Genomic DNA, 12,774 nt, shown 5'->3' with positions numbered 1-12,774 from the left:
TCTTTGCATTTCACAGCTAAAGTTTCCACGCACACTTTTCGACATCCGACGTTCACGGAAAGTTGTTGACATTGGATAAACAAAACACACTCTGAGATTGTTTTAAAATTCGAAAAAATGTTTGTAGTAATAGAGGAGACTTCTATCTTCAAATTCCACACATTTTTAACGTGAAAAAAAACATAATACTGAATAGCAGCACTTGAAAAATGCCAAATTCGAATTTGCACAAAGTAGCCCCGAATGACGGCAACCGTTTTCCTGCGTAATAATTAAAAGTTAACGATATAATATTTGAATAGCACAGAAATAACGATATCAGCAAAATGAAGAATACAATTTGCTTTTAAATGAAAAGGAAGAATAATTTCTAGTTGAAAGTAAGTAGATGTTACAACAATGAATGTGTTCTAAAAACTAACACCTTTCTTAAGAGAAAAAGAAAACATGAAAAGATGAAAGATGCAAAGATTCTAAAAATGCAATAAAATTAATGAATATGAATAGGAATAATGAATATTTCAAGCACAGAGGCTTCTTTCTCTGATCTCTTTATTACATTCTTCAATTTGGTAAGGACTACTTCTTTATATTGGATTTGATTTCACGCAATTTTCTAAAACTACCATTCCTAAAAAATTATAGAAAATTATTTTTTAATTTGAAAAGATATGTAAAATTCCTTTTCTTTTTTTCTCTTTTATTTTGTAATAAGTCTTATTCTATACATTTTTCTACAAATTCTTTTATTTTAATATTTAGGACCTGCACTATTAGAGAGATTTTGCAAAGCGTTACAATTCTCCGTATCTCTAATATTAACGCTATTTCAGCTTCTCAGCACATATGCGAAAGCCTTCTTACAAATGACCGTCTCCCTAAGGGGTAGAAAATGAATTTAGCGTTATGGCTAACGTAAGAAACACGCTTTGCAAAAGCTCTACATTGTCGTTTCAGTGTTAAGTCATAAAATCGACACATTAAACCACAATTCCAATCAAATTATCTGCAATATTAATAAGATTCTAAATAGGCAATTGTTTCTCAACATATTAATCAATGTGAGTAATCAATAAAAAGAATTCGTAGGATGTTTTGATTCACCCTCGAACTATATTAAAATGCAGCAAATTTAATTGATATTTACTGTTTAACACTTCCTCAAAGTTCTAACTGTGTACATGGAGAAAAATAAATCTGTTGAAATTGCCGTTCTGCACTATAATTACATTTCTGGAAGGAAAAAAAACATAATTCTGGTTAATAAAACACTTACACCGAAGAGCCATTACATTATGACCACCCTCCATCTATAACAATGGGCTCGCCCAGGTTTTCATGGTTTCTCGTCCAGGAACAATGTTTTCATGGGGCACATTAGGACCCATAATCCTCATAGAACAATCCCTGATGTCTGTAAGCTACTTGAACATAGTTGTAGACCAGGTTCACTCATTCATGGCAACAGTTTTTCTAGCGGGGGATGGTGTTTACCAACAGGATAATGCACCATGCCATAAGGGTCGAATCGTCATGAATTGGTTAGAGGAACATTCCAGTGACTTTCAAGTCATGTCTTGGCCCCCAAATTCCGCTGACCTTAATCCAATAGAGCATTTGTGGTCCTACTTGGAAAACCAAATTCGTGCAACCACGCTACCATCTCGCAATGTGAGGGAATTGCAGAACCAGTTGGCGAGCGCCTGGTACCAGATACCTCAGACTACCTATCAGCACCTTGTGGAATCAATGCCACGACGGGTGCTAACAGTTTTGAGTGTTAAAGGTGATCCTACATGTTATTAGCAGGGTGGTCATAATGTAATGTCTCTTCGGTGTATATACCATATTTAAACCATACAATTGGTTATATTTCATCTCATATGGTAACGTTTTACAGGAAATTCTTAAAAGTAAATTTCACTTAAATAAAGGGTTTTTGAAGGTATTATGATTAAATTACCAAATTTTATATCTTGTATAACTGTATTTAATTGTTAGTTTTATCGAAACCATTACCGAACAGCTTCGATAAAAATAACAACCAAGCTTTTTGGTGTTCCCATAGAGCCCGAAACACGGTTAATTTTACCCTATTCTGTTAGTTTTGACCATATTTTTTTCCCTAGTGAATAGACTGTGTGAAGTTTACTGTATACAGAACAACTTTTATCCAAAAAGTATTTCTTTTTTTTTTTTAAAGTTTCTTAAGTAATAAAAAAACTGTCTGGCATTTTAATAAACAAAATATGTCTTTCAAAACATTAACGAAATGAAGATGTCTTTCCGAAAAAGGTTATTTACAAAAAGTGTTTATTAACACAAAATTGTTTTGGAAGTTGTTGTTATGGGAACTTCTATCTCGTTTTTTAAAAACATATGTCAGCACGCAGCATTTGAAAAAATTATAATAACCCATCTCATATCAATCTAAAAAATTTAAATCTACAAGAATTTTTTTTTTCTTTAATTTTAATTTATTTGTCTTTTTCTCTTTGAAAACAATATTTTTAAGTTTATTCATGAATCCTTTTTGTTTATCTAATTTCAATACATGTAAAAAGAACGTAATTATAGACATAATGTTAATGGACGTAAAATGTAGACAGAACAAAATTAATGTAGACAGAACCAAAACAAAATATTCATTTATTTACAATGGAAAAAATTACTGTTTGTTTTATTCAAAGAAAGCAATAATAAATCTTCGTTAACTACTTTATATAGTTGCTTTTGGCTATTTGGATTGCGTGACATATTAATTAAATTTTAACATCCTTTAAGCACTAATGATTTTTACTTTAAATGCATTTTTTGTGCTATAAATATATTACTTTTTACCATGACATGTAATTTTAATATTATTTTTTGTTTCATAGTTTATCACTTGTGACTTAATTGCATTTGTCTCTATTCGTTTTAACAAATATAAAGATTTTAAAATTTTTGTAGCTTAAAATATATTACTGTAAGATAGACGTTTTCTCACACCGAGAAAAAAAGTGTGGTAAAAACTACCAGAATATTGTAAAATTTACCGTATTTGTGGCTCTTGGGAAAGTATTAAAAGAACTCTGTAATTCTTACCGAAGCGCAACGATAAAAATTTTAATGAAACTACCAGTAAAATATGGTTTTATAATAAATAAGATTTGGTAAAAGTGGTAAAATTTGGAAAAACCATTTATTCGGTTAAATTTGCTAGCCAATTTTGTACTTTTAATTAAATGTGTGGTAATAAAAGCAACAATTTTAAAAATCAGAGTTTCCGGTAAACCTTTACCAGACGAACAGAAAAATAAATGGTTTCAATACCGTTTATTTGGTTTTAATAACCAGAATTATATTTCTTACCATTATTGTCTTTACAATACACTGATGTAATATTACCCGATTTATTTTTTCTCCGTGGAGTAAATAACAAATTTCCAACAAGTATGGACCACCTCGAAGTTGGTCCATATACAACATGCATGGTAGACGCTTTCGAAAATTGTGCTTTCAAAAAATACGCTTTCGAAATTCAGGATTACTTTTTTTGGGTTTTCTATTTATGTCAAGTTTCCTCATTTATACCATTCATTTTTCAGAAAATTTTGAATTTACAAGATTACATATTATAATTTCTTTGCATCATAATTCCTTCTAGAAATTAATATTTCAATAATAATCAAAAATATAATAAGTAATAGTATTCAATTAATTATATATATAATATTCAATTATAACGTAAAAATAAATAATACTCAATTAATAAAAATTGAAATAAATATTTAATTTATAGATAATGAAATAAATATTTAATTTATAAAACTTGAAATGAATATTTCAATTAATAAAAAATGAAGTAAATATTATATTAATAAAAAAATGATATGAATATTCAATCAATAAAAATGAAATAAATACTAAATCAATAAAAAACAAAATAAATATCGGAATAATAAAGAATGAAGTAAATATTAATTAATAAATAATGAAATATTTATTTTTAAAATAAACCAGGGTGATTTTCAAATTGATGTTTTTTTTTTCTATTTACAAATATCTCTGAGGTAAAAATTTTGCATCGACAGCATGGACGTTATCACTTGAATATTTTTAATTGCACCGGGTTTATACAATTGGTATAATTAATCTTTTCATGCTAACTTATCTTTGCTAATTTATACTTTTTCCTTTACTACCGGGAAAGTAATTTTGTTCCAGAACCTGAAAATAACGGTAGTAAAGTGTTTAAAAACAGTTTCAACTTGTTAGCTCAAAACAGTTAAGCTTGTAAGAACATTTTTCATGATATTTTGTGATAATACTACTTTATTTTTTCCCTTATCTAAATTCTTTACTCATTAAATTTTATCATTTGTTTACCTATGCTTCATGAGAAATAATTTCTTTTATATTTATTCCTTCAGGAACTAAAAAAGTCATATATTTATCACTTATAAGGAAATATTTTACTTCGAGGGGAACGCGAAAATGTAGTTACAATGTATAAAAAATCTGTTAAATTTATAGTAAAAAACTGTAAGTTCATGTATACCAGTATAAAATCGTTTATTTTACAGAAAAACGCTCTTATTTTATAACGGGTGCCTGTTTTTAAGCAGATAAGTGCTGTACTTTTTACAAACTCTGTTATTTCAACAAAAAGACTCGACAAAAGAGCATTTTTAAAAAAAATGCTCTATAAGATAACTATGTCAGCATTATAGTCCTTGCGAGTCGAAAACAGAATGAGCAGTAAGCGCCGATATTCGAACCCGCATTACCTCAATGAGAGATGAGCATTTCATCCTCTCGGCCACATCAGCTCAAGTGTTAGGTTATAAAAGAAATTCTTAAATTGTCGTTATCTTAAAAGTCTTACTAATCGAAAACATATTTAGCTGTAAAAACATTTAAAACTATATTGACCCACCCTTATGAAAATGCCTGGCACTTACGCACTTATTTAACTTACCGAAAAATTTTATCTATAGACAGATGATAATCATGTAGAGTATCAATTCGACAATGCAGTTGAATCACAATTTTATTTGCACTATTGTTCAAAACTATAAAATAAATTCTGAAAAATATAGAAAAGAGCAAGTATGGAAAATAATCGTGAAATGATTTGAAAAAAGAATAAAGTTATGTTACGCTAAGCAAAACTGCATGGAAAAATTAAAATATTAATTAACAATTTAAATCCGTTTATTATTAGAATAAAAAACAAAACGAAAAATTACTTTTGTGAAGAACACCTGTAAACCGTCAAATATACGGAGAAAGTCTTCAAAAAAACGGGAAGTTTTTGCAGATTTAAAACAGAAAAAATCCGCATTTATCTTTAAACAGTTTTTTTTTCTGTATAAAACATGCTTTTCTTTTCTTTAGAATTTTCATTTCTTTTTTACTTAATATATGCGCAAACTCTTTTTCTAAGAGATTCATTTACATTATGATAAATTATATACCAGCATGATTGAGATTTTTTTCAGAAGTGTGGATAGAAAATTTAAAATTTCAAACAGAAAAAAAAAGTAAATGGTAAAGCTTGCAGGAAAGAAATTTTGAAAAGAAAAAATTGCACAAAAAAGGACATCTGTACCTTTAGAGAATAATTTAAAATTTCTTAAACATTTTATAGCATTTATGCCTACAGAGTAATCGTTTGAAATATGCAACTAATAGAGATTTTGATGGAAAGAGAACTTAAAGTAAACAAATAAACTTCTTTTGTTTCTTTATTATTTTATTAGTATTACCCTCTGATTATATTGTTAGCAAGTTTAATTCTTAATCATTTGATTTTCTGAACAGTTCATAGATGCTCTCATTTGTGTTCATTGATATTCTTTAAATAAATTTACTAATGCACCTGTATTTTGAAACCACCATAGAATAACACTTTTTTTCATATTTTTTGGAATGCATTTATTAACAAAAGCACACAATTTACCTACATAATTGCAGATTTAATGCAAAAATAAAAAGCAAAACTAAGCTCCAATTAACGAAGGAACATTTTTTCTGAAAGTGCATGCATTTGATTTGATTTAGCATCAATAGTTGCATGCAAATGCTTACTTATTTTATTTTTTGTGCAGCCAGAAAGTGAGAACGTGAATTACATAGGTGATCCATCCGATAGTAAGGTAAGCATAGTCAAAGTAGAAGTAGCAGTAGTTGGTTATTATCCTTAATCTCTAACACGGGCCATAAATCTACTTAGTTTTGCTGTCAGTTAAATAGAATGTTTCCTATGTAATTCATGGGAATTCTTCGTAGTAAAGTTATTTATTGGAAAGAAAGTATCTATTAATGGTTCTACTGAACATATTTAGGCTGTGTGCTGAAACTGCACGAAATATTAATCCTATTATTTAAAGGTTACATAAGTACTGAGGTTCCAAAATCCGTTTTCTTTTTCCGCAATAATGAAAAAGAAGAACAAAACAATAATTATTATTTTCACCACCAACATAAAAAAAGGTTTTATTTTAAAGAAATATTTTGTGTAGACAATTTTTTTAGATTATTTTCTTAATTTATTTTTTAAGATTATTTTTTTTTATATTAAAGTTTGTTTTTAGTTGTAAAATTTGATTTACTTTTTTCCACAACCCTTGATAATTATAAAATAAATCATATTCATCTTTGCATTGTTAATATTAAATATTTTGATATTGTTGCGTCACCAGGTTTCAATAAATGTATGCATTTATATAAATAAAAAATATTCCAAAAACTTTTGTTAATCAATATTATTTTGATACTACACTGTCAAATTACGGTATAATTTTCAGGCACTTTGGGTACATAATCCGCCAAGTTTATTTTTACTGTAAAATACTATACCGAAATTTTTACATTAATATTTATTTCATTAGAGTAATACTATGATTTTACGGTAATTATTACAGTAAAAACTATGTAGTATATCAGATTTTTTGTTCTGTTATATGTTACGACAAAAAGTACCGGCACCCTGAATACCAGTACTTTTTACCGTAATTTGACTCGGAATCTTTTGCAGTGTAGTATTTTTTTAACGGAATACAATTTTCAAACCTTACAAACCAGACAGTTTTCAAACTTTAAATTAGTCTATAAACTTTTTTAAAGAGAGCATTTAAAAAAAAAGTAAATAAGTAAATTTCTTTTTTAAAAAAAACCTAAAGTGCAGAATAAATATTCCAAATAACAATTAGGGCATCTACTACAACTATACTTATAATAGGTCATAAAAGTATCAACAAACTCACGAATGATTTACTTCCTTTACTTACGAAAATAAACTTCATTTAGGTCTTGCTAGGTAGTATAATATTTGAACTATATATTTAATAATTTTCTTATTTGTAGCCACATCGGCATAACAACCACCAGCACACAGGATTCAATTTCCGACCAAGTGATATAAACTATCAGGTACAGTAACTTTTATATTTTGTTTATTTCATTATACAATATTAAGTTTTAAAGAAAGATACTCTGAAAGAAGATTTTTGAAAAAACTTAGTTAAAATTGCATTCTGTTGTTAAAAATACACACTCATGTTTTAAATTTACTTACCAGTTTCTCAGAGATAAAGAAGAACTAGCAGTATTATTATGATAAAAACTAGTGCGAATTCATTTTTCTGCACATACAACATTATGTTCTATTGATAAAATGCTTCTAAGAACACATTATCCTTTTAAGCAAAGTTTTCATTAAACATATCTTTCATAATTTTTATTTCATTATTTTGTATCAATTTAGGTCAAAATAAATTAAATACATAATATTTAGCATTTTAATAATTTTTGGTAATAAAATACAGCATCGAACAACGGTATCCTTTTTTGAGTTTAAAGGTAAAATTTTCTAAACATAGCTCTTTTCCAAACAATAATTTTTCAAATATTCGGATCTCAGAGAAATAGTAATTCATCGCTGAAATTTCTTAAATTTGCAAAATCAATTATGAATAAATTTTTGAACATGAATAAAAAAAATTAACACTACTTTTTTTGGATTTTACATTTTAGAACAAATATTATTCCGAGAATCTAGCCAGATTTTTTTACTAACTATTAGACTGTTCTTAGTAATTACAAAATACTGAAATATATTTTTACTTGAAATAAGAGCTTCAAAATATGTAAGGGACACCTGTGACCCATCTGCTTCCAGGGGTTAAAAATATCTACAAGGCTCGAAATGCGTGTAGAGTCAATACCTCCTAGAAAAGAGAAGGCCTTAGCACGGGTTACCATAAGCATGAAATTTGATCCTTTAGTAGTCCAAACGTAATGACATCTTTCGTATTTTCCAGTACAGCGCAACTTAGTAGCCCAATCGTAGTGATATCTTTCTTCTTTTTCATCGACTGCGCAGTTTATGTTCGTCACGTTGGACTACTAAATTGATCCGTGCTGAGGCCTTCGTTCTTCTAGGAGGTGATGGTAGAGCGCTTGCTTCCAATGAGGTGAGCCAAGTTTGAATCCCAGCGGTGGCCACAATGCTGACGTAAAATATCCTAAGGCAAAACCGACAAAGGACTTCTACCTATAATTTGTCTACCATTGTGCGCAATTCGTATTGATCCCGGGATCGAGCGCTCTATCAAATTAAGCCTACCCTTAAACTTTGACTTACAGAACATGAAATTATGTAAAAAAATCGTGATATTAAACGATTTCCCATCGTTCAACATAATTGGAATTTTATGCAAAAGTATTATCATTCTTTCAGCACAGATTTTAGGCCTTCCCTATTTATTTATTTTTTTTCATCCTTCTTTTTCATCGTTCAGAAAAGAGCTGTGCATTCAAACAATCTTATAAAATAGTTTTTTTTTTTTTTTTTTGTACTTTTTTTGTTTCGACAAATATTAAATTTACGATTTTTTCTTAATCACAGGATGTAATGAAGCGACTTGTAAGTCGGTACATACATATGACAAAGAAACAGTTGCGACAAGATGGTGTCAATGAAGATGATTTATTGGAAATTAAGCAAGACATATCAAGTTTACGGTAAGATAATTAAAAAAAACTATGAGATTTATAAAAATTATTTTAATCATAAAATATAAATGGTCTTCAATCCAGATTTTCAATTAAATTACAGTGTTATTTTTAATACACGAAGTTGTAAGTATTTAGTGTCGTTAGAAAAATATAAGTCCCGGGATAGCCTGATTGGTAGGGCATTGGGCTCATGTCCAAGAGGTCGTGAGTTCGATCCCTAAAGGCTGAAATCTTTCCATGTACAAAAGGGTGACTGGTGAACGCTAAATCTGTCGGGGTTACTAATTCCTTCAAGTTCCTATAATGAATTAATACCTTTGGGGGTACTGGAACGGAGATTGATCGTGCTCTGGTTCAGGTCAAAATTTCGATCAGTGGATGGATGGATAGTGTGTGAATGCGTCCTCCCAGTCAAACGGGTTGTGACGTATGCGTATGGCAGAAGTCGAATTCTTGGAAATAGATGGCGCCACTGAAAAACAAGAAGAAACGCACCCCCAGCTTTAAAATAGGCTAGTTAGTGTTGAGAAGTGACATAAGACAACAACAGAAAGATTAAAAGTCAAACAATGGATTTTAATTTATTGTCAGCGGTTTAAATCTTTTACACCCTTCATAAGCTGATTTACATTCGAATTATTTCTAACTATAGCAACATTACTACAGCAATTACGCATTCAGAGTACGTTAGCATCAGCATAAATATTTTTCAATAGCTTTTAGAAAATACTGAAAACAGTTTTTTTTTCTGCAGTAGAATATGAGGCTTAAAAGCATAATAAACAATTGTCACAGAAAGCGATTTATAAATAATCTCCGCAAAGTGAAGAGTAAAAATTCGGGTAAAGTAAAATTTTCAAATTATGTTAATCTAGTTCACGTTTTATGCTAAAAACCTAAGATTTTAAAAAAAATCATTTAAATAGTTTCCAAAGTATAATAATTTACAAATAACTACTATTCAAGTTTTTTTCTCTATTTTTTTCAAATTTTGGGTTTTAGCATAAGCATTTACATAGATTAACAAAATGTATATTTCATTGAATTTACACTGAAAAAAACGTATGGTCAAACTACCAGAATATGGTAACATTTACTGTGTTTCTAGCTCTATGGGGACACCAAAAACACGGTAACTTTTACCGAAAACCTCTCGTAACGATTCAAGTAAAATTAATAATATTAAATATGGTTTTATATATTATTAATTTCTCAATGCAGGCATTTAAGTTTACGAGGTGATGATGATGTGTTCTCACAATAATATGATATTGCGTTTGTATCAAACGTGAACATTTTTACTGTTCAACACGTTAAAATGTCATACAGTAAAGTAACTTATCACATATTATAAAACCAAATTTTATTGTGAATTTTATCAGAATCGTTACCAGAGTACTCTATCGCAAAAAGTATTTGTGCCTTTACAGCGTTAATGCTGTTTTCGTTTTGTAAAGCCTTATTTCAATCAAATTTATTAAATTATACACATATTACATTACAGATACGAACTGAGAGAAGATCGCAAAAGAGAAACAGCTAGAAACACGGGACAAATAGACAGTATAAAGAGGGACATTATTCGTTCTTTAAGAGGAAACCAAGCATGGATGTCACCAAACTTTGGACAAGCACCATCCGCAGATTTACCAAGTCCTATGAGTTCAACTGGCGCAATGACTCCTATGGAATTTGAAAGCCTCAAACAAGAACTTGTGACTTGTCTCCGTGATGAAATGCGACTTCTTTTGTCAAGAGACTCGCAGTATCCCCATGGACCCTTAGAACCTCCTACAGTCAATTCTGAACTGTACCAAACACATCTCTTCACACAATTATAGCAAAATAGTTTAAAGAGTCAATTATTTGTACAGATATTTTACGATGAAAAGATATTTAGATCATATAGATTGGGACATTCGTATTGAATTTAAGGAACATGACTCATTCCTCGTGTATTTGTCAATTTGAATATTGAAATTCGTTAGCGTTATTATTTATTTATTGCGTTCATCGACTCAAAATTTAGAATGCAAACTTTCAAAATTTGTTTATTACAAAAAATAATTTTTAATGGTATATCTATATACATCTATCGATGCATTACTGTTGTGGAATTGAGTGGGAACACCACTGTAAAATTTTCCCAAAGCGTTTCTCGAAACTAAGAACTTTTCCAAAGAAGTAATAGTTCATATAAATGGAATATATAAATGTTAAAATTGATGCATTTCAAAGCATATTTTATCTCTTACTGGTATAAATATATATGAAATTACAAGACTTAAGACTTTAATAAGACTTAAGACTCGTGGTCTGGATAACATTTTATTGAATTTTCTTAAACAGTTTGATCGTGTACAAAATTAATGTAATTTTTATTATGTGATTAATTACTGATATTACCTTAGTATATTTTGATTTAATAAATGTTAAACTCATTAAAAAAAATTTTAAACTGCAGGCATTGTGTTAAAAATAATTTAAAGTCTTACATGCAGCGGAAATTTCCTCTAAGTTATACAAGCTAGAATGTCTTAAAGAGAACTAGTAACGTTTTAAAGGAGTTGTTGAGTCTGTTCTAATCTTCTGTATCTTAGTAATCAGGAAACACAATATCGTTTAACATTTTTGGAGCCCGCTGTAAAGCTGAACCATATAATCGTACAAATTAATCCACTGACGGTTCTGGGCGTAAAAGGTCGTATTTTAACCTGCAGTCTTCTCCGCACAGCAAAACAGGGCTTTCCATGTTATTAGATAGGAATATAGCGTATTGGGGTTTCCTAATTTTGTCTATTTTCTAAGCCGCCAGAGGGTTAAACCATTCTTAAACTTGATTACACGTTCTTACGGCTAAGCTTGAGCGAAAACATGGTTCGAGAAACGAATATTATGGCATTAAAGAGAAGTACTGCGTACATCATCAACAATAAGCGTATTTAGTTTCACAGACATCATTTTATACATAGAGTCTCAAATAATCCCAAAACCCATTGCACATACGTTGAAAAGGGACAGAAAACAATTAGAAAAGCACAAATCACCAAAATATTCAAGGTTGGAACGCGAGTTTTAAAGCGCTAGAGTACGCAACATGCTGTGTCACGAAATGATTGGAAATAAAACAGAGATAGAATGAAAAAAATCCAATAAAATGAAGGGAAAAAACTAATAAAATGAAGAAAAATATTTTATTCTACAAAATGAAATGAAACAGCACTAAATACCCTATTAATGGAAGTTCTCAAAAATGCGCCCATTAACATTAAAGCCATCACCTTCACACCAAAGTGATCCGAGTGATCGTCGTACATTGGCAAAAACTCCAGACATCTCTCTTATTATGTCAGCAGCTACATTCACCCGGGGTAAGGTCTTAAGCAGAATCTTTGGGACCATCGTCGTAGATGAAGCTCTTCATATGACCCCAGACATAAAATTCCAGACTCAAAAGAAAAGTCCGAGGCCAATAACTCGTTATGACTTACATCCAGATCATAGATTGTATGGTTATTTGTGCTTTTCTAGTTGTCTTCTATCACCCCCTTACCTATGTACCATGAGTTTTGGGACATATATATATGTATATATACAGGGTTATTCATAATTCCCTCCGGGGTTTCGAAGCGCTATAGTAAAAAAAAGAAGACGAATGTGAAAAAAAGAAATATATGAAATTATTCCGAAACTATTCAAGTTTTACTTACATACATTACAGGTGTTCTATGTGTGAACCCTTGATCACACGGCATACATCAATGCGAT

The 12,774-nt window shown here is 29.7% G+C and overlaps 1 protein-coding gene across 1 annotated transcript in view; it reads left to right on the top strand.

Annotated features, from left to right (window-relative positions):
• Positions 1-12,164, top strand: part of LOC107437390 (transient-receptor-potential-like protein) — a 264,329-nt gene extending 252,165 nt beyond the window's left edge. Inside the window, exons 10-13 of the mRNA XM_071188199.1 lie at positions 6,096-6,143; positions 7,354-7,419; positions 8,897-9,012; positions 10,511-12,164. Of these exons, the coding sequence (XP_071044300.1) occupies positions 6,096-6,143; positions 7,354-7,419; positions 8,897-9,012; positions 10,511-10,847 (567 nt within the window). The 3' untranslated portion in view covers positions 10,848-12,164. The remainder of the gene's footprint in view (positions 1-6,095; positions 6,144-7,353; positions 7,420-8,896; positions 9,013-10,510) is intronic.
• Positions 12,165-12,774: the final 610 nt, after the last annotated feature.

Source organism: Parasteatoda tepidariorum, chromosome X2 (genome assembly GCF_043381705.1).
Source record: "Parasteatoda tepidariorum isolate YZ-2023 chromosome X2, CAS_Ptep_4.0, whole genome shotgun sequence".
Lineage (NCBI taxonomy): Eukaryota > Metazoa > Arthropoda > Arachnida > Araneae > Theridiidae > Parasteatoda > Parasteatoda tepidariorum.
Note: the sequence above shows the minus strand (reverse complement) of the source record. Positions and strands in the feature narration are given on the sequence as shown.